This window comes from Semicossyphus pulcher, unplaced genomic scaffold (assembly GCF_022749685.1).
Source record: "Semicossyphus pulcher isolate SPU_LCO1_2020_fin unplaced genomic scaffold, fSemPul1.0.p SCAF_38, whole genome shotgun sequence".
In the NCBI taxonomy this organism is placed as follows: Eukaryota; Metazoa; Chordata; class Actinopteri; order Labriformes; family Labridae; genus Semicossyphus; species Semicossyphus pulcher.
The window spans coordinates 422,501-445,000 of NW_027211713.1; the positions used below are offsets into that span (position 1 = coordinate 422,501).

Genomic DNA, 22,500 nt, shown 5'->3' on the forward strand with positions numbered 1-22,500 from the left:
AGAGAGAGAGATCGAGAGAGAGGGAGAGAGAGAGAGAGAGAGAGAGAGAGAGAGATCGAGAGAGAGAGAGAGATCGAGAGAGAGAGAGAGATCGAGAGATCGAGAGAGAGAGAGAGAGAGAGAGACAGTCAGGGCGGAGATTTACACTGTCTCAGCATATATCACACAGAATACCAGAAACTTTGGGTGAAACGATGGGGTCAGGTCATCGGAGGTGCTGCTCTGCTGCTGCCTCCATCAGTCAGTTTGTATGACTGTGCTGCATTGGACACCATATCCCCACAATAACAACAGATCTTCTCTGTGTGTAGAAGCACTCATATCACTCCATACAGATACCCAGAGGGCTGCTTCATTCAAAAAATAACTTCATTAGTTATAAAGTAAAGTTTCATTATTTATAAAAACAGTCATGTCTATGAAGACTCTCAGTCATCCAGGTCAGGATGGCTCGAGAGAAGGACGCTGGTTTGAAAGAGGTGTGAAGGAAGCCATCGATGTTCAGCTGGAGGTGGTGGCCTAAGACACCACCTATCACCCACTGACGGTTGAACTCTCTGCCCAAACAGCTGAGATCACACTCACACTCAGGATCATGTGAGCCTAACGACCCCTCAACACCAGAGGGTACTAACGACTCTCAGTGATACTGGGTCAACAGCTCAGCTTAGCAACTCACTCCTGATTACAATGTTACAATTTCATTTAGCAGACGCTTTTGTCGACGTATATCTGACAGTTAATACAACACAAGCAACGATCGAGACAGGAGGGAACGAAGTCAGTAAGCTTCAGTGTGATCAGACACTGGTGCTGACAGGCAGAGCACAGTTAGAGACTGAGGGCCTTGTTGTGACGGGAGCACCAGGCGCCTTTCATTGGCACAGCGTAGTGGGCGGGACGGAGTGTAGACCTGGATGAGGGCGTTCAGATAGGCAGGAGCCGTGTTTGTTGCTGTTTGGTAAGCGAGCGACAGGGTCTGAATTTGATGAGAGCGGTGACTGGGAGCCAGTGGAGGGATATGAGCAGTGGAGGGATATGAGCAGTGGAGGGATACGAACAGTGGAGTGACGTGCTGTTTAGGGTTGATTGAAGACCAGTCGCGCTGCTGCGTTCTGGATCATCTGCAGAGGTTTGACTGTGCATGCAGGAAGGTCTGCCAGGAGGGAGTTGCAGTAATCAATGTGTGATATCACGAGAGCCTGTATGCATGCTCTTAAAGGTAGGGTCTGATCTTCTTGATGTTGTACAGGGCAAATCGATTTGACTGAGCAATCGAGGCTACGTGAACCTTAAAGGTTAGCTGGTCGTCAGTTATGACGAGCATGAAGAGATCTGTGCCGAGGCTGTAGTGTCGTCTGGTGGGAATGACGGGAAGAGCTGGGTATCGTCCGCATAGCAATGGTATGAGAAACCATGGGAGCGAATGATCGCACCAAGTGAGGTGGTATACACTGAGACAAGAAGGGGACCGAGCACTGACCCTTGAGGCACCTCTGTGGATAAGCTGTGGAGTTTGGACACTTCTCCTTTCCAAGATACTCTAACAGATCTCCCTGAGAGATACTAATGACCTACAGAGGCTTTTCTAGCTAATAATGCTAACATCTATTAGCATACTAATTACCTACAGAGGCTTTTCTAGCTAATAATGCTAACATCTATTAGCATACTGATGACCTACAGAGGCTTATATTTATAGCTCCGCCCACCAGTCAGTTTAGAGCTGAAGAAGCCTTTCAGGTGAGAGGTGAAACGTCTTCAAGAACCAAGTCCAGCTGCCTTTCAGATTAAGCTTCGTAGAACAGTCCTGTTTTTTCTAAAACCATTTTAATCCATCGTCATCATGTGAACCGTCTCACACACTCTGTCCTCCTCTTCATGCACACCAACATAATATTACCCGACATGGACACCCGGACGTCCTGCAGAGACTTTAAACAAAGCTAAAGGTCAGACTCTTCCTCCCTCCATCCTCAGAGCGGAGAAGAAGACGAGGTGAAGCTCTCTGTTAGTGTCTCGTCCAGCAGAGCTGACAGCAGACCTTCCTGTTGACGGAGCTGCAGACCTTCCTGTCATGAAACTAAACTTCCTCCATGCAGCCTCAGAACATCCTGACACACCGCCTGAGAGAGAGGACTGATCGATCAGGAGCCAGGTGACTGAAACCAGGGCTGAGTCTCACCATGGTTTCATCGATTCATCAATACAGACTCTAAATGTCAGAAAACAGTAAAAAGGCTCCTTCAGACTTTCTTAATGTGACGTCAGACTCAGATTAAAACTCAAATATTCTCTGTTTAAAACGAAGCAGCAAATTATCACATGTAAGAGTCGATCACAAGAAACGTCAAATCAAAGCCTGAAATCATCAAACGTACCATTTTAATATGAAACTTGCATCATTATCAGCATTTCTCTTAAACTAGGTTAAACTGGTGAAAACTTTAAAGCTGATCTGTCAGTTGTGTCCGTTCAGTGACTCAGGTAATGAAAAACAGAGCCTCTCTGAAGCTGCACATCACTGATATGAACGTGTCCCACAAGCAGCCTGCAGGCTTTATGGAGAAAACCACAAACTGTAAATATGAGTCGTTTGTGACTAGAAGTGGGGCCCGCACTAAACTTACTAACTCGTAGATCATTTAACATTTAAGGTCAAAAACTAGAAGATATTCACATCATCAAAACAAACCAGCATGAAATGGAAGCAGCTCAGAATTTAGCACCACGAGAAGACTGCTTAAGTTGTGGTGAACGTGTAACAAACCTCCAGCAGACACAGAGCCACATCAGCGGTTATTTAAGTCTGATATTTACTCCAGCAGCTCCCGAGGGAAACACCAGCACAGGTAGTGCACAGGGGGATAAGGTAAGTTTGAATATGGAAACATAAGCTGCTGCTGCTGCTGGAAACATGGTCAGAGATGAGCTGAAAGATGCTCACCCCCCCCGACATAAATAAAGATGATGAACTTTGAGTTCCTTTAGGATCAGGAGACGCTAATATCAGTTAGCTTTGAGCTCATTCAGAGCCTGTGTCTCTTTAAATGTCACTCAGGCAGCCTGACTGTTAGTGACAAAGTGTGATCACTGTAATCTCTGATCAGTCACATATTTCCTCTTCTTTGTGTCATCATGAGGTCACTGCGAGAGGCACTTCCTGTTCCTCTACAGTTCTGCTCCACATGAGGTCACGCGTCAGAGAGACCTGCTGCAGCTCTTAGTAGAATAATTTCAGCTTCTTAATGATTGTGGAGATTACTTTGGGTGTTTCCTCATCACACAGATACATGACACAGTTACCGAGTTTGTTTCATTGTGTGCTGAGCTTTCAGACGGATCTTTGGGGCGAGCAGGAAACAAACATCAAGTTTAAAAGCTAAAAAAATGTTTTACTTCCTGTTTGTATCAGTAAAAATCTTTTCCTGATAGTCCAGGAAAAACAGAGAACTATTAACAGAACAGTCTGGAGCTGTCCGCGGTGCTGAAACACAACCTTTAGATGCACTTAAGTCTCAGACGTTTTGACATTGTCCAGGTTATTCTCCGTCTCTTTGAGTCAAATCCTTTCCTCCTCATAATGTGGCCCCTCTGCGGGTTAATGGGGCCATGCTAAAGTGAACACACAACATTCAGTTATACACAGAGTTATTCAGGAAGTAGGTCACAGCCTGAACTCAATACTACAAATTAATCCTAAGCTGATTTTGTGTTTGTAGTGTTTTCACTCTGGAAAAATTGAATTGAATGAAATGACGTAAACTCAAATCTGTCAGCATGAAGAATAAAACACTGCAGCGCTCGCTACGCAACAACGATCCAACTCAAAGTGAAACACATCAGCTGCTCACACCTGCAAAACATCACCACACTTTAAAGAGAGGATGAAAACAATATGTATTCAATATTTACTTTCTCTTTGTAACGTTTCCTTGGTCTCCAATAACCTGATTGTTGTGTGTCTGCAGGTGGAGGAACTACTCCGACGTTATACTGAAGTTGTTTACTGCACAAACATTAGGATTATTAATCTATCCAAGACTGAGCTCTGAGCTCCTCGTCATCCCAGCCAGTCCCTCTATGCAACCACAGATCCACATCCAGCTCGGACAAACTGAACTCATACTCACTGAGTCTGCCCGGATCCTGGGCGTCATGACGACCAGCTAACCTTTAAGGTTCACGTGGCCTAGATTGCTCGGTCATGTTGGTTTGCCCTGTACAACATGAGGAAGATCAGACCCTACCTGTCAGAGCATGCAACACACCTGCTGGTACAGGCAGACCCAGCTCTTTTTGAACACCTCTGACCTTAATGATACTGATGCTATTGATGATGATGACAATGAGGATGTTGGTGATGTTGATAAGGATGTTCATGATGATGACGACTATATTGACCTTGTTGATGTTGTTGACGCCCTGTGCTCTGCCTGTCAGCACCTGTGTCCGATCACACCTGCAGCTGCCTGTTGGCTCTCACTGACTCCGCCCCCTCCTGTCTCGATCGTTGCTTCTGTCGTATTAACTCTCAGATGGACGTCACTTTGGACAAAAGCGTCTGCTACATGAAACTGTAACACTGTATCATTGTAACATGTACAGTTGGCGCGTACTGTGGGTCTGCTGAACCAAAAATATACATTTTTTATATATAAACCATTTTCTTTTTTTTCAATTTATCTTTATTTCCCTGAAACTGAATTTTAACTATGAAAGCATTCATGTGTTCATCACAGAAGGATGCTTGGTAACTTCATCTTTAAAAATACATATTCATGCAGTAGCTAATTATATTTTGTACCAATCATCTGAAATGAAGGCGTAGAATGAAAATTACAATATTTAGATCAAAGTGCAGCAGAAGTAAAGAAGCATAAAATCAATCATGACGTAAAAGTACTTTCATAGTACTTTGTTGTCTCCCTACTCTGTCCATCAGTCATCATGTACATGACATGTACACGAGTATAGTTAACTTCTTTTTACTGCACACACATTAGAATTAGCATACGCACAGTTAGCATGTGGTCTAAATCTACAGTTCACTAATGGAACTTTGACTTGTCGTATCATTGTCTGTCTTTTGTGTCTCTTGTTTTTGTCTTTGTCATTCATTTTTATTCCTCCCAAGCTTTTTAAACACAACATGGTCCAGTGTTTGTGGAGCAGGAGCTGTCCGCGGTGCTGAAACCAAACCCTGACTGTCTCTCGCTCGGCAGCTTGTCTGTCGGAGCACGAGGCTGCTTGTGGCCTCTAATATGTTCTCATTATTGTGCTATTATCATTTTTAATAAGCTCTTCATTTGTTGACAGGCCTGTGTGTGTGTGTGTGTGTGTGTGTGTGTAGATGAGCAGTTACTGGGTTGTGGAAAATGTGTCAGCTCGTGCGTGCTATATTCATCTGTCGGCGGTCCTCCACGTGAGCGGAAGAGGAGCGGAGCTGTCGCGTGACGCAGTGTTTTTTTATGTTTCCCTCCGCTCTCCATCTTTGTTTCTGCTGCTTCAGGCTCGCGCTGAAAACAGCAGGTGTGACGTTTAAAGCCATAACGCTCGCGCTGGGAGCTCCAGCTTCACTGCAGCACCGACACACACCGTGTTTTCGCTCCGCATCACTTATTGACCTCCTTCATCATCCGGGTCCCGCGCGGGGCTCGGAGGCGGGCGGTGCGGTGCGGGGCGGGGCCGGACAGCGTCGGTTATTAAACGGCCTAGATTACAAATAAAAAAAAGCAGACTGACGGAGGAAGGGAGCCAATCAGAGAGCAGCTGGTCTCCAGTGACACGCTGACCTGCTGTCTCCGGGTTGCCATGGTGACAGAGGGTGTGATGCGGGGTGAAGGTGTGTTTTTATAAACACAGATTTCAACATGGTTTAATTTCTATTCTTAGACTGTCGTCCTCTTTTCAACACAGCCTGGTCCTGTCGGCCATCTTTCCTCATCAGCTGGTCAGCAGACTGACACGCAACCCTCCTGTGTGTGTGTGTGTGTGTGTGTGTGTGTGTGTGTGTGTGTGTGTGTGTGTGTGTGTGTGTGGACACAGACGGATCATGAGACCACAGGGTAGTTGTGGTAGTTTTGAATCTCCATGCAGTAACTTTTTGTCTCTTCGTAATTGTCTGGGACTTTTTGTTCCTTTTGTGTATCTGTGTAGTTGTGTGTCTTTTTGTAGTTTGTAGTAGCATCACTAATTTTTAAATCACGTACGTTTGCATCTCCTTGCTGTAACTTTTTGTCTCATTGTAGTTGTCTGAATAGTTTTTTGTTCTATTTGTAGTTCTTTGTGCTCTTTGTAGTTCTTTGTGTTTCTTTGTGTTTCTTTGTAGTTCTTTGTGTTTCCTTTTGATCATAGTTTGGTAGTTTGTCGCCTCTTTGTATTCCTGTTGTGTTTTTGTAGTTGTATTGTCTGAAGTTGCTTTGCATCAATTCTTTTTGTCTCTTCGTGGTCGTGTTGTGTCTCTTCGTGGTCGTGTTGTGTCTCTTTATGATCATGTTGAGTCTTTGTACTCTTTCGTGTTTCTTCCTCTTTGCAGTCATTTGATTTTGTTTTCACTTTGTGTGTCTTTCGGTGACGTTCTGCAGGTGAAGCAGAACAGGTTAACCTTTAGCGTTTAGCACTTGCTGGAGATAAAGAGAAGCTGTCTAACTGTTTAAACTTCCTGCTGCAGCAGATTCACTCCGACACTTCCCTCCATTGATATCATATGTAATCCTAAAGTGAACTATGTAAAGTTTCTCCCCCCAGGGGCCCCTGAATCCTGGGGCCTTAAGTTAATCTGTATAAACAGATTCGGCATATAAATGGAGAATCCGAATAAGTGACACGATTTGATGTGGGAAGTGTTCTGGTTTCGATTTGTCGCCCTGTTAGTCTCGTCCGACAGTGTACCGCGGGCTTCAGCTGCATGCAGGAACAACAGTCTATGTGGAGAGCAAAAGAGGAGGAACACATGGGCTCTAATCGAACAAGGATTTATCTTTATATTCATCTCAGCAGACACCTGCATACAAGTGCAGCTTACAGTTCGTTCTTAGACGTCGTCTCTCAACTCGATCCTCGCAACTCAAGTTGCTGGTGGGACTGTAAACAATGCAGCGCAAAGAAAGGCAGTTCTGACAGGAAGTCCTTTACCTCCAACCACTGGCTACAGAGGAGCCCGAGAAGTTGGCCATCGCTCCCAGAGGATATATCGTCATCAGACGATGGCTGAAGGGTTCAGAGATTGGTACCATGTGGGCCTGATCAGTCCTCCCTTCATGCATCTGCATGTGACCTACATGTTATTTATGAAGCCTACATTAGAGAAGTGTTCCAGTGGATGTCAGCAGCAGACTAAGTTAGCAAGTGTCCCCACTTTAAGCCTTAAAGTCACTTTCTACAGAGACAGTAAACCCCGACTGGCCGACCTGTTTTGACTGGTTTTGCAGAGATAACTGTAGCAGTCTTACCTCCATCAGAGTAGGTTTCGGTGCCGTATCCGTCCTGAAGCCCGTTGCTCCACGTCCCCTCATATCGGGCCCCGCTGGCCGTGCTCTCCAGCTGCCCGTAGCGACCTTTGAACCCCTGCGTCCACTCCCCCCTGTACTCCCAACGGCCCTTGTTCTCCACCCCGATTCCGTGCCTCTTGCCCTGCGCCCAGGTGCCCTGGTAGCTGTTCCCGCTGGGCCATGTGTACACGCCCAGGACCTCGAACCCATGGCTCCAGGCTCCGGCATACTCGCCCTGACCCTGGGGCCCCGTGCAGACCCCTCGGCCATGGGCCTTCCCCTGCTCCCACCCCCCGCAGTACGACCCCCCGTCATCAAAGTCAAACCTGCCTCCAGTGGACATGCATGAAACAGGTTTAGGCAAATCCTTAGAACGTCAAGAAAAGAAAAACCAGGCCGTGTTCACTCAGAGGGAGCAGAGAGGGAGGAGGCCTTGTCTGGATCCGTTAGCATGGAGGTGCAGGCCTCGACTCCTCCTCTCCTCTAGTTTAGGATGTGAAACAGCAGCTCCTCGTTTTAAAAGACCGACGCGGCCTGAAGAGCATCACCTCTCGATGGAGAAGCTGTCTCAGCCTCAGCGGCGGGTCTGGTGTGGCGAAGGCGGCTGCTGTGCATGCTGCTTCCCATGGGCACGCAGGCTCTGAGTGTTTCTCCTCCTCCTCCTCCTCCACTTCCTCCTCCACCTTCCTGCTCCACACAGCCTCGCAGCCGGGCAGCTCGCCGGCCCGTCGCCTTGGCCGTGAAGCGGGGAGCTCCAGACAAGCGAGGCCTAGGCTTTTCCAGCAGTCCCAGAGGCCCACAGAGCGGCGAGCAAGCTCAGTCAGACATCACAGCATCCAAACATCCGAACGTCGCTGCAGCACCGACACGCAGAGAGAGGGAGACGGGATGATGCTGCACTCAGAGGCTAAAAAAAATCAGAGAAGTTGGAGCCATTTCTCTGTAGCATGGCCTGGAAACAAGCAAACCAGGCTAACGCTCAGACACACATCCATAACACACACACACACACACTCACAGCGTTAGCCTCACACACACACCTCGGCAGACATCACGGAGAGTGAATATCTCTCCTCTTATTTCCTCCCCTCCGCTCGGCTGCGATCTGAAGATGAAGCGCTCTCCTCCTGAGGATGTGACGAGGAACAGCAGAAGAAGAAAAACAGATTATTCCTCTCCTCCTCCCGTCGTCCTCCTCATCCTCTGAATCTGGATGTGTTTGTTTTATCCCGATTCCACCAAGTCATCCGTCCTCTCGTGTTTTTCGGCCTCGCTCTTTCTCTTTCTATCTCTCTCTCCCTCTAAAATCTGCTCATTACAGGACTGTTCCACCCCAGCCAATACCCCTCCCCCACACACTCTCACACACACACACACACACACACGCGCACATACTCCTCTCGGCTCTTAAAGAGATAGAGACGGAGGGATGGTGGAAAAGCTGCGTGTACGGATCTGGCTGCTCTCTCCCTGTGGGGATTCAGCCTGCTCCTCCTAATTATCCAGCCTCATTTCACTCCCTCCTCCTCCTCCTCCTCCTCCTCCTCCTCCTCACAGACTCAAATCTGATCACTCAGCAATCTGTTTTCCTGATAACCGGAGCTTTGTGAGCTCATTGATCCCGTTCTGCTCTCTCCTGAGCTAATTGTTGCTCGGCTTTTCTCTGCTGTCTCGCAGGACTGGAGCTGTCACTGAGACGCACACTGACCTTTTTAAGTCGTCGCACATGAGCTTCATCACAATCTGACAGCCAAACACCCTCCGAGCAGTTGGCTGGTAAATATTGCTCTAATCAATAACCGGAGCATGTTGCTATTGGAAATCTTTCTGTCATTGAACGCACCATCTGCTGGATGGTAGGTGACCAGAAAATGATGTCAAAGGAGGACTAGCAGTGACCCGATGAGATGAACCTACATTATAAATGAAGTATATAATCACTAACTGACTGTAAACTAGTTCAGACAACTGCTGCATCCTTATTGTTTTGTACGGAGTCCTGGAGTGGCCAAAATAAGAAAATATATACTACAGCAGCATTTTTCTCCATCGAGTGCTTAAAAAGCTTTTACATCAATAAAAAGAGAGGAGGCATCAATCCCTGAACCACGAAGCTGCTTCATGTATCGATACATTTACTATAATCTAGCAAAGCAGCATTAGCAGCATTAGCAGCATTAGCAGCTAGCTCATCAAAATGTCAATCCTTCTGAAAAAGATGGAGGCGTAACTTTAATAAACATCTGCAGGAGAATAAAAAGTGATTTTTGAATCAAGACAATAATAATTTAGCAAACAAACTGATTTAAGTTGACTGGAGGGAAAGCGCTCTGAACAGCTCCGTGCAGCAGGTTCAGCACCTTGGAGAGCGCTGCGGTGCTCAGTCTGAACCACACACTGTTTATAAGAGGAGGAAGTAGCTTCTAGGTTTTGTGAAGTGAAGCTAACACAGAAGTACCTTAATCCTGCATTCTCTCCAATGTCCAGCAGGGGGCGACTCAGTCTGATCCTATAGAAGTCTATAAGAAAATGCTCCTCCTCCTCTCCTGATGTATTCCCTCAGTAAACATGTTCCTAATGAGTTTATGGTCTCAGTCTCTAGTTTCAAGTCTTCTTCAACACAGCATGATGTTCATTTAGTCACTGATGCTCCCATTGAGAGTCACACAGACCAGGAGGAGGGGAGGGGTTAGGGCGGGGCTACCTGTGATTGACAGGAAGAGGACAAACAGCACTGCATCATTCAGTTCAATTAGCATGTAGCGGTGATGCTTTCAGACTGTATTCAAAGCACCACTTGGGTTGAATGTGACCAAAGTGTTCACTGAAGCTTAACAAATATCCAAACACGTCACCCTCCTCTGTGAGCGTCTTCTTCCTCCATAACGAGAACAAACACGGACGTCTCATCAAAAGGACTCAGACGAGGCAGAAACAACTCTCTTCAGGGCGTTTATCGGATCCTTTCCTCACTGCGCTGAGATTTAAACCCACCAAAGAGCAGAAACCAGCAGACATGTTTCATTCTTTACATCTAGCATTGTTCTCTGCTTTATTGTATTTATTTATTAATAATTAATTCATTATTATTATTTATTGTAATTGTATCATTGTACTCATGTGAATTCACAGAAAACAGATTTTTCTTGGATCCATGTCGCAGGCTGTTTCCCTTCCACTGTCCTCACTCTGTAAGCTGACTGTACGGAGTGCTCTTCATGTTTTATTAAAAGGCTATCCACAGACTGTATAAAAAGATGGCCAACATGTCAGCTCCCTAAAAGTGAAGCCAAACCCTCTCTGTCGCCCCCTGCTGACTGGCTGCAGTATAGCTCATAAAGCCCGCCTCCTCCATGTTAACAGATGGGACATGAGTCAAACTATAAAATCAAAATACACGTCAAAGACATTTTTCTCAAACATGGTTTCTGTCATTATAGTTAGTTCTTATCATGCTGATTTATGTCCAAGTGTTCATTTTTCTGACAAGTTTACTTTTAATTAGTTATTTGATGCTATAAAAAAGGGGTGTGGCCTCATGGTTGACAGCTCTATTGACAAATGGGGCTCCTGCAGCATTCTGTTCCCGAGTAGCAGAGTAGAGGAGGAACGGCGAGACGTAACTAAAACAATCACTACAGTCATTGAAGTTTCCATACCTGTGAACTTTAACCTCAGACCGACACAAGAAGCTGTTCTGCTCTTAAACACGCCGGCGTGCGGGATCCTTGCTGTTTTTTCAGTAAGTTAAGTGTGTGTTTGGGTTAGCGGAAGTGGCTACGGCGGCGCCACCCGCCGATCTCTACTGCAAAGACTCCGAATGACGTCACCTTCGCAAGATGGCAGCGCCTATCACAGGGCTGTTTTGGCATCACTTTGGTACAATGGGAGCAGATGGAGACGTGTCGTCCATCTTTATATGCAGTCATTGTTACTACCATACTGTTAGTACAATTCGAAGTACTTGAAGTGAACTGGAGTATTTCCATTTTCTGCTATACATTCTACTAACCCTACTCTTCCATCTCAAAGAGAATTTATCGTACTTTTTTACTCCGACACATTCATTTAAAACCTGAAATTAGTTACTCATTACTTTACAAATTCAGATTAGTTATAAATAAAATGATTGACAAATAAACTATGATGTAATTTTCTTGATCAAAATAAAAACATGTTGATCATCGGGATAAATGCACAAGTTTCCAGTAAATAGAGCTGTCAACACGATCTCTACCTTTACAGTCTATTTAATATTAAAGTCATTAACACGTGCATGCCTACATGTCCACTAACATACAATGAGGGAGTACAATTTACTTTTGGGAGTTTCTTTTTCTTGAACCACTAAATGAGTAAAAAGTAGTGAATCACTCTGATCGTGACCACACAAAAATAATGCACTACGTGACACTAGTATTTACATTTGCTGTTGCAGGCGCAGACATGAAAACAAAGAAGAAATTAGCTTAAGTTTGCATGCTAGCAAGCTAGCTAGCTTATAAACTGGATCTTTAAGAAGCTAAAGGGTCAGAAATATTTATAGATTCAATATTAAAAGTTGTTGGACGTAAAAAGAAGAGTGAATTTCAAACTTACCTTCATCACAACAGAAACACGACTAGGACGTGTTTGATCCGAGTCAGCTGGAGGTAGAGGTGTTCAGAAACCATCTTTTTCTTTTCCATAGTAATTTAAATATCAAAATCTGCAAACTGATCAATATAGAGTTCCGATCTGTAGTTATGGCATCCTTCTGGTTCAGGTTTCCGCCCGTTTGGGCGTCTTTGGGCTGGAGAAAATAGCGTTGGGCTGGCAGTTTCTGTCAACATTTGGCGGGATTTTGAACAAGTGGTCGTTTTACGGTCAGAAACAGAGACTTCATGGTTTCCACTCACTCATTGTAACCAGCGAGCTTTAAGTGTTACCATGTTATAATGTATATTTGCAGCTAAACTTAGCAGCTAACGATCCTGACATTTACACACCTACCTTGACATTGGTCTCGTCATTCCTGAAGTTTAAAGCCGTTTAAAGTCCTGCATAAAAAATAATTCAGCTGTACTTGTCAATACTGTCGGGTAACTTTCTCTGTAACTGAACATCAGATTTTAATCTCTATTTGTATTTGATTAAAGTACTCGGGAAACATCCACTTGAGACTTTAAAGGTTATTTCAGCACTTTTTTATTCATGTTTTAATCAGTGTGTTCAGACTGTTTGTCTGAGCATAATAATGTTTCCTTGTAAAACACCACGGTGCCATGTACAGGTTGGTAATACACAGAAGAATGAACATGTGACAGAAAGAAAGACAATACAGCACAGATGCAGAGAGGTCTCCATCCGTGCACCGGAGCTGGAGACGGGTTTATGTGAGGATGTCGTGAGCCTGCTGCTCCACCAGCATCGCCATGTTTTTAACGTCTCCGCACCAGAAGTCCAGACGCTCCTTCATACCTTTAATCTGAAACAGGAAACAGCAGGTGAGTGAGAGAGGTACAGGTAGAATCTGAACACCTAATATCTGCAGGTGTCACTCTTCTCCCTTCAAATGAAAACAATACATCAACAATGAGCTAAAAACCTCCTCTCGTTATGCTGACATCAAACACTTTAAAAGATCTGTTCCAGACTGACACAAATACCAAGTAGTACATACACTATGTATTTCTCCATGAATGTTAATATTAGTGTTCATGTGCTCTACATACAGGCACAGGAAATCACCACTGACTGTGCTGTGATCATGTGACTGTGATCATGTGACTGTGCTGCACAATCCCACTCATAATAACATGAGAGTAAAACCAGGGCTGACCTGCTGCAGGTCCAGCACTCGGGGCTGCACCCAGGTCATCTGCACCTTCTGGTCCACCTCGTCGATGTTCCCTTTGATCAGACCCACAGACAGAGCCTTCATCACCAGCAGCTCCACCTGCAGGAGACACCCGCCATCAGAAACGCCTCCTTTACTTCATCTTCATAACAAATAAAATACTCCAGGATCTGCTGTGAACAGGCGCTCAAACAACACAGTCCATCCTGCTAATCACTCTCAATGGTTTAATCAACATTTATTGATGAGCTGGTTAAATGCTCCGACCTCATTAACGGGGATTTTGGCACTCTGAGCGATCTCCGTGAAGGTGAGCTGTCTGTGGTTCGCAGGACGAGTGAAAGTCATCTGGAAGGAAAGGAGACATGTTCAGTGATTTTATACTCTTGTTTATGAACCTTGGCAGTGACATCATGTCTGTCACATGGCTATCTGTGTTACTTAAGCTGTTAAAGGCCAGAAGGTGGAGCTGAAAGATACATACAAGTTTCCTTTTCAAAAATCTGCTGAAATCTTTTCTACTCAAGGAAACCAGAACTTTCATTTCACCATCACAGCACTTCGTAACCATCAGCCTGTCTGCATTTATAACAGTTCAAACAAGACGAGGGTTTCTAACAGCTGTCTATTGAAGCGGCCATGTTTTTACTGCCTTTGTGACCGGGCCGTTATGCTGCTTAAGCATTTATTATGAATATTACCATTGCACTCTTTTTGTCTCGCCTTTCTTATCCATCACTTGTTCCACCCTGTCCTTCACTGTGAGCTGTTGCAACAAGTGAAATTCCCCCAATGAGGGATCAATAACGTCTACCTTATCTTATTCAGTTGGCAGAACATATTCAAAGCAACAAAACAAGTGATGTAATAATGTGATCTGTTTTTTGTCTCACCTCCATCACACAGAGCAGCTGGATCTTCTGCATCAGTTTTGCTTCATGTGCTGCGAGGTCGGGCTGAGGCAGGAGAGAGAAACAGACTGTGCATCATGTGACCATCACACAGCAGGTCACATATTCAGAGATGTGTCTGTGTCCATGCTGGTGACACAACAGATGGTGTCATTTAATACTAAGTCTATTGGCTGAGAACAGCTCTGCTTTGAGGTAACACACACCGCTCCTGTCCTGAGCTTTGTCAGCCCAATGTTTTGCTGTGGTTGTAGAGGTTAGAGATGATACTGTAGCTGCAGCTTGTGGTGGAACAGCTGCAGCTGCTGTCAAGTTTGTCCATTAAAAGGAAGAGTTCATTTTGATCAATACTGTATCAGATTTTTTTGCCAACAGTTAGAGAAGATGGATTCCACCCTCATGACTGTACGATAAATGTGTAGCAACAGGCAGGAGAACGTTAGCAATTGCTAACCCTCGCTCCTCTCCAGCTCCGCCCTCTCGTCCAAATATGGTCACTTCTGGCTTCTGACACATCAAGATGTTGACGGCCAAAAAGGACAAACTCAAACGGCTCATTCAAAACAAAAGTCCTCAAACTGACGCCTGAAACCAGAGCCACATTAAACATACAAAGCCTTTATCACAACATGCTGTCCTTCGAACTGGGAACAGATCGTCCATCTTTCTTCCCTCCAATGAAAAGACAAATGTGTAAAAATGTTTTTTTTATAGTGCATAGTTTGACACTGTGACACAGGTGCTGTGACTCACCTGTTGGCCCCAGGCAGACTTGAAGCCCTGGAACTTCTCCACGTTGCCTCCGTTGAAGGCGTAGAGCGTGTCGATGAGCCACTGTTTGTCTGTGTTCCTCAGAGACTCCAGCACAGGATGCATCAGCTGCAAACACACAACAGTCACAGTGTCATCGTCGACAAGCTGGCACCGCGACACAACATGAAGAGCAGAGAGTTAAAATCCCACCAGCTCTCCAAAGTTATAAACTCCTTCTCCTAAGAGCCCGGCCAGGCCGAGTGTGAACGCCCTCTCCTGCTTCTCCGTCTCTGTGGAGGAAACAACATGGAAGACATCATATAAAGATGTTCTGTTCTCCAGCAGACTCAAGTCTAGTCCCAGTGCTTTACTTCCCATCATGCCTCTGCTCACCTGGAAGGTCTTTGATGTCCACACATCCCAGGTAGCGCAGGGCGTCCTTGTAGTAGGAGGCGTGGTTCCCGATGATGCGGTAATATTTGCTGGAGAGGTCATAGAACCGTCCGTGCACCGACGTCACGCCGGGGAGGTTATTCAACATTTCCTCCACCTCTTCGATGAGTTTCTGAAACACACACAGAAGGTGAGTGTTTAGTGAAGGTCAGGACGTCGAGCAGTGGTCCTCATTTCACATCAGCAGCTGTTAAAAACACTCTCAACTCTTTTATTCACAGACAGACACATACAATACATTGTTTTTTCTTTCCATTAACTTTGGCTACGTAGAAACACCATCCTGTGAAACATCAAGTGTACTAATGTTCTAGGCCAATCAGACGTACCTGTGCTTACAGCTGACACCAACTGTTCTTTTGTTAATTCATCCCTTAATGTAAGTCTGTGTACTACACTGCATTCTGGTGTAGGTCCTTTAAATCAAATCTAACCTGCACTATGAGAAGTCAATGTCAGTTGCTCTTGCATAGAGTCTGAATTAGAGTCTTAAACATTCTTTAAGTGTGAAGTGACTGAGGGGTTGGACGAGAGTCCATGTCGTGTGTGTGTGTGTGTGTGTGTGTGTGTGGGGCCTTGTTGATGAGGCTGGCAGCAGAGGGGAAGAAACTGTTCCTGTGTCGGGAGGTTTTGGTCCTGATGGAGCGCAGCCAGAGGGGAGGGTCTCAAAGACACTGTGTCCGGGGTGAGAGGGGTCGGCCTCGATCTTACCTGCACGCCTCAGGGTCCTGGAGGTGAACAGGTCCTGGAGAGATGGCAGATTGCAGCCAATCACCCTCTCTGCAGAGCGGATGATACCCAGTAAAGCGGTGCGTAGTCCATGGCGATGGAGACGCACAAGCGTGCCGGCCCGTTTCCCTGCATTGGCAAAGGTGAGGACACCTTTGATCAGAATGTCCAATAATTCCACGGATTCCGGAAAGTGGGATATAAGTCCAGTGGCGTTGTTGTCCTTATTTTCATGAGCTCTTCTCTGGTGTAAGAGCTACTTTAATTGTGACAAAAAACAGTGTTTACAAACAAAACAACGCGAACCGACACACCGAGGGCGCCATCTTGGATCAAACTGATGGGGTAGGGAGTTCCAGAGGGAGGTTGGCGGATCTGAGGTTACAGGTGGGAGTGTATTGGTGAAGGAGGTCAGTCAGGTAAGAGGGGGTGAGGTTGTGGAGGGTAGGTGAGGGAAGGCTTTTTAACTGGATTCTATATTGAATGCGAAGCCAGTGGAGGTTCTGAAGCACAGGGGTGAGAGGATGGAGAGGATGAGGGGGAGGAGAGCAGGAAGACAGGCTTTGACGTATGTGGTGGGGATGGGGTCCAGGTCACAGGTGGAAGTCTTCGTGGTGATTTGTGAAGTTCGGAGAGAATTGGGAGAGTGACCGATCAGTAAGATGGGGAGTGGTAGATTCAGGATTCACTTCACATCCAGTAAAAGAGGAGCAGAAGTGAAGAACAATACTTCTTGTATGATGATTTTTGACGTTTTCAGATGAGCACAAATTAAATTTGTTTAGAAAATAAAAGTGGAATGTCTTCTTGCTTTTTTAAATAAATTTGGGCGAACCTCCTTACAGTTTTTTCATTCAGGAAAATGAATAAGACTCCTGTGCGAGTTGGAGCGCACTGCTGTAGATCTGTTTAACAGCTGGTGGGGTCATCAACACATCACGTGTGAACATTACCGGCAGCTTGAGGTCTGAAATGTGCCAAAACACGTTAAATCTGCACACGGTGCGAGGAGAGATTTACCTCAGCAGCCTGGAAAGAAAACCTGAGAGTTTAGGAGCTTTTACCTTCGTGGCAGGAAGATCGTTGATCTCCAGTTTGAGGCTGCCGATGGATGTCTTGCAGAGAATGACAGCTTCATCGCTGCTTTTCACCTGAAGGGGACACAGACATCATGTCAGTCATTTGTGAGCAAAAACTGCAGTTTAAGTCCTGCAATAAATCCTCCTTTCATGAAGCCACTGGAAACCAAATCAGTAACAGCCTTCTAATCCTGCGCGCATTAGAGTAAACATCTAAAAGTGCTCAAAGACTTTCCTGATATTTGGTTTGAATTAACTGTGGTTAACATCACATTTTATAAATTATAAATTAATTATAAATTATGAACAAATCTGTCTCTCTACAGCTTTTCAGGGAGGACTGACTGCTGTTATATCACAGTGTTTATTTCTATATACGCACCTTTTCTTTGGTCTTTTCGAGAAAAGTGATAGCGTCTTTAGGATCTGGAAACAAAAACATTTTTCAAATTTAAAAAAATGCAAATAAGAAAAAGTCCATCTGGCAAAGAAGTTTTCCTGCTGCGTCACATGGTTCTTACCTTGCATCTGTCTGGCAACATACAGAATGATCTCCATCAGGGACAACGGGTTGATTCTGACGAAGAAGCAAAAAAAAATAAAATCAGCATCCAAACAGGCAAACAAGCAGAAAATACTGAATTATCAGGAGCTGCATTAAAAGACCTTTGATCTCACCTGTGTTCAAAGTCACTGAGGAAATTGTCGTACAGCTTTAAGAGATTAAAAAAAAGGGTCAGATCAAAATGTTTCATGCTCAATTCATTTATAACAAATAAATAACAAGTAGAATTTGGATTAGGTTCTGCATTCAGATTGAATAACCTGCACAAAGTTCTTCATTTTATGTTTATTTCAGTATTAGTTTATATTGTACTACAACTTCTGAACAGGAGAGAGTTTAGAGAGTTTATCATCACTAACGGTTCTTTTATGGACATAAAGAGAAACAAAGATAAAACAGGCAGAACTGCAGGACCTACTGTGATTTAAGGTGAGGCAATATGATTGGGCAATTTCGACTACATGATATACTTATGACATTATGCAACCAAAACATAGTTACAATAACATACAGCATATAGAATTATTTTCTTTGACATAAACCAGTCTGACATGTAGTTACCTGTATGAGGCCATCTCCTGTTTTGAAGCACGGATCTTTAACAAAGTCTGTCAGCTTCAGAGTCAGCTGATGCCACAATCTGTAGATACAGAGACATACTGTCTGTTACCATCAACAGTCCATCTGACACTCCATGAACGCCTGGTTATAAAATACGATCTGTATCTGGACTCTTTGTACGGATAACAACAATACGATCTTGACTTGACGCCTCTATTTTTAGTTTTGTCGACTCTGTTCTCCAGAGAAAATCCTGAGGTCAGAGATCAGAGCAGAGAAATGACGTAGGTGAAGACACATACAGGTTGTACTTTAATACAAGATTTAGAGTCTGGGGTCTGAATGATAATGTATGATTACAGCTACCTGCCAAACTTATACATCATGAAGTGAAACAAATGCTTCTTTTTCTTTTCTTTTTTTTTTCTTTTTTACAATAAATGAACTAGCATGCACATCCAGATAGACGTGAAATTGAATTAATAATCACTTGTAATATATTGTGACATATTCAGGTACAACTTGTAAAAACAAAAGGTGAGTGCTTTGAGTGACAGCGATGGTTACTGAGTTACAGATGATGATTTAGGTGTATGTAAACAACCTGAAGAACACCTTTACGTACAATGTGGTAAAGGAAACATGGAAAGGTCCATAGGGGAATAAACTTATATTAATACTGTTTAATATATACGGGATTGATGTTAATGCCTCCAGCCTAACTATGGCTATATTAAATACTTGTCTATAGGATGTTTGACAAGCGAAGTTAGCATTTTTATTATCTTTAAAAACAGCTAACTAAAGACTGTTTATATCGTCATAACTATCAGTTTATCCTTCATAGTGATATGTTTACATAAATAATAATTTCTATATTTATTATTTTACATTATTTTCGAGCAGTGACTTGACTCATCCATAGCTTCCTCGCCAGCTAACAGATAGGATAACTTGTGACAGACTGATAAACTTTATTTGACAGTAGTCTAACATTCTGGTATTTAGTTCACAACATCTTCACATTACATTAATTTTACTGGCGTGTGAAAAGTTTAAAAATAATACGATGCGAAAAGTTTCCCTTCTGATCCTTACGAAAACTTGCGGCTAACGTTAGCCAAACCTTAGCTAACGCTAGCGCCGTGCATGACTCAGCGTGCATTTCCAATGAATGAGCTAGCTAACGTTAGCAAGCCTAGCGTTAGCAGGACATAGCAGCATTATACGGCGTTTTACCTTTTGTTGTAATACTCCTCCAATGTGTGCCACTCTGCTGCCATCTCCGGTGTGGAGCTGCTGCTCTGCTGCTGTTTGAGGTACCCGCTAACATCTTTCATTGTGGAGACAAACTGAAGTTCAACCTTCTTCTGTACTGAAGAGTGTTGATGGATTTTAAGCTAACGTCAAAGAGCCTGCCGTGTTGTGCTTCTGCTCCGCTACAGGGCGCAAAGGATTATGGGAAGTTAAGAAGGCGTTTCCACAGTGCTAATAATGTTAGCTAATATTTATTTTTACAACAAATTTGATTTCTTAACCCCTTATGCCTTAAGTTTATTGCTAAGCGGGGCTATTTTTTTCATAAATTAACCACAGACAATTGAATATATGCGACCGAGATATCAAACGTCCGAGATGTTTTGTGTAACTTAAGTCAGGCTACACCGTACATTACGGTACTCCGGACACATACATTAAGAAAAGAGCTCACCTATAAGTACACACCCCAGAACTTATTGCAGTATTGTTGGCTTTGCAGTGGATTGAACGGAATAAAGTACACAACACCGTTATAGCATCTGACCGGTTCTCAGCACTGTCAAGCATAGGATAAGGAAGATTCGTCAATCCGGAAAGACATCATGGAAAGTTTAAAGCACCATTCATATATAGAACAATTCAAAGTGCTTTACACAGTTAAAAGTGGAGCATTACAAATATCAAAAGATCAGGTCCGGTCAGAACAATACAACAGTATATGCTTAAAAGGTCTTATCCCTAGCACGTATTCTCTTGGTATCAGAATTTATAAGTCCTCTGGACTCTTTGTTAAGAACGAAAGTATGACACGTCTATCATCAATAAAACATTTCAAGGTATGTACGAAATGGAAATTCAGAATATAAAGACACATTTCATTTGCGTTCTTGCTCATGTTGGGCTGGAGAGGAATGAGCAAGTTTATTTTTTGTCAGATTAATTTCTTGCTCCATACGCCAGTCCAGTTGGTGGCGGTAATGCACCATTAAGCGCCCATAAACACAACCGAAGAAGAAGAATAATTACGGTACTCCCAAAGAGGTCAAAGAGCGAACATTCATTTCACTTGGCTGTGCTTCAGCAGTTACATATTTTATCTGTATTTATGTGAAGACAAGTAGCAGCTGCTCGTGTCTGTGTTTAGGAATCTCCGTGACTCGGTGTCAGTAGGAATGATGCAACAGTAAAGTTAACAGCTCCAGCTGTGTTATGGCTCCTTCAGTGAGCTCCTCTTTATTGTCACCTGTCATACTGTGTTTGTATCGCAGTCTGTGTTGGAGAACAAGCAGGAGACTCTCTGTACACGGTCAGTACACACACAGAGCTGAGAAAGCATTATACTGTGAGTTCTAACTGTGACCCATGCCTCTTTATTTACAGGTTCGGGCCAGAGGAGTGTGTGTCCAGCTGCAGGTGCTGCAGCTCTGTGCAGGTACTTCGGACAGGCAGCAAGGTGTTTGCACTAAACAGCAAACATAATAGTTGATGTACATTTAGTGTCAGATATCAAACTGGTATAAACAAGTTATTCAAATAACTTTATGCAAGCAGCAGTGTATTCAGACAGGCAGGTGTATTAGCACCTACCTGGTGATAAAAGAATACTGTGCTTAACCTGCACTGTTCAGTGCTCACCTGTGAATTGCCATATCCTGAAGTAGGAATAGGCACTGTATTCATATTTATCATACAATATTTAAATAACACAGAGACTCCTTTTGATTGATGTGGTGATCCATAATACATGACTGAGTTCCCCCAGAATGATTCCTAGGAAACTCTTTCATTTGATCCTTTCCACTGTTGCTCTGTCTTATATATAATCTGTCATAACTACCAACAAAAAGCTGTTTTACATCACAACAGATATTTTAATTTCAACTAACGATCAAATTACCTTTGATAGCACAAAATCTATTGATTACTTCCTCAGTCTTCTGCTGTAAGTTTAAGTTTTCCTTTAGTCAAGGGGACGTCTTCAACTGTCTTTCATTGTCTGACCAACAGTCCAAAAAACAGATGTGTTCAATGTCTCATCACCTATGACAACAAAGATTAAACATGTGGACATTTGTCATGACATGAAGAATTGAATTGATCATCTAAACTGTTGTTACTTTTTTGAATCGAGTACATTTTCTCTCATTTCAAAAGCATCTAGCATTTTAAATGATGTACAACTGTAGACTCAGTGTAGCTTTAGTGCAGCACTGACAGCATGCGGTGGGGGATGTACAGTATATGTGATGTTGCTTCCACGTTAGGTAAACAAAAACTTCAGCTGTTCATCATGGACTCTTATCCTAATATCATATTTATGTGCATCTCTGTGCAGACAAACACACCCACCCTGGTGTGAGGGGACTCGGGGGCTTTTCTCCGCCGGCGGCGGTGCAGACGCGGAGCAGCAGACCCTGCATGACATCGCTCAGAGCCTCAGACAGCAGAAGTTCAGGAAGGTGGTGGTGATGGCTGGAGCCGGGATCAGCACGCCAAGTGGCATCCCAGATTTCAGGTAAAAGCTTTGATGTGGTTTCCTGTTTGCTATGTTTGTAAACATCAGATGTGTTCTGGGTCTATCAGCAGTTTCCTCCCTCTCAGGTCTCCAGGCAGCGGCCTCTATGATAACCTGCAGCAGTACGACCTGCCGTACGCAGAGGCCATATTTGAAATCAACTTCTTCCACCACAACCCAAATCCCTTCTTCGCCCTGGCCAAAGAGCTGTACCCGGGAAACTACCAGCCCAACCTGACACACCACTTTGTTCGTCTGCTCCACAAGAAGGGTCAACTGCTCAGGATGTACACGCAGAACATCGACGGCCTGGAGCGACGTACGGATTTATATCTTCTGATA

At 44.1% G+C, this 22,500-nt stretch overlaps 3 protein-coding genes across 6 annotated transcripts in view; 1 reads left to right on the forward strand and 2 right to left on the reverse strand.

The window, feature by feature from the left end:
* The window catches only part of jph3a (junctophilin 3a), a 16,266-nt gene extending 7,247 nt beyond the window's left edge, over nucleotides 1-9,019 (reverse strand). The window contains exon 1 of the mRNA XM_069679255.1: nucleotides 7,455-9,019. Within this exon, the coding sequence (XP_069535356.1) occupies nucleotides 7,455-7,836 (382 nt within the window). The 5' untranslated portion in view covers nucleotides 7,837-9,019. The remainder of the gene's footprint in view (nucleotides 1-7,454) is intronic.
* Nucleotides 9,020-12,664: 3,645 nt separating this feature from the next.
* psmd13 (proteasome 26S subunit, non-ATPase 13) lies at nucleotides 12,665-19,823 on the reverse strand. The gene is made up of 13 exons (XM_069679296.1): nucleotides 19,623-19,823; nucleotides 18,384-18,462; nucleotides 17,936-17,970; nucleotides 17,779-17,834; nucleotides 17,640-17,683; nucleotides 17,243-17,329; nucleotides 15,390-15,561; nucleotides 15,207-15,286; nucleotides 14,997-15,122; nucleotides 14,226-14,288; nucleotides 13,600-13,680; nucleotides 13,315-13,431; nucleotides 12,665-12,960 (listed from the first exon to the last, which is right to left on the reverse strand). Exons 1-13 carry the CDS (start codon nucleotides 19,721-19,723, stop codon nucleotides 12,865-12,867), a joined length of 1,137 nt encoding a protein of 378 aa, XP_069535397.1. The 5' UTR covers nucleotides 19,724-19,823; the 3' UTR covers nucleotides 12,665-12,864.
* Nucleotides 19,824-20,665: 842 nt separating this feature from the next.
* sirt3 (sirtuin 3) overlaps nucleotides 20,666-22,500 on the forward strand; it is a 4,751-nt gene continuing 2,916 nt past the window's right edge. For 2 of the 4 annotated variants that reach the window (XM_069679275.1, XM_069679276.1), the window contains exons 1-4: nucleotides 20,666-20,949; nucleotides 21,024-21,096; nucleotides 21,979-22,158; nucleotides 22,245-22,477. In XM_069679275.1, the coding sequence (XP_069535376.1) occupies nucleotides 20,853-20,949; nucleotides 21,024-21,096; nucleotides 21,979-22,158; nucleotides 22,245-22,477 (583 nt within the window). In that variant the 5' untranslated portion in view covers nucleotides 20,666-20,852. The remainder of the gene's footprint in view (nucleotides 20,950-21,023; nucleotides 21,097-21,978; nucleotides 22,159-22,244; nucleotides 22,478-22,500) is intronic. The other 2 variants (XM_069679277.1, XM_069679278.1) reach the window with 2 other exon arrangements.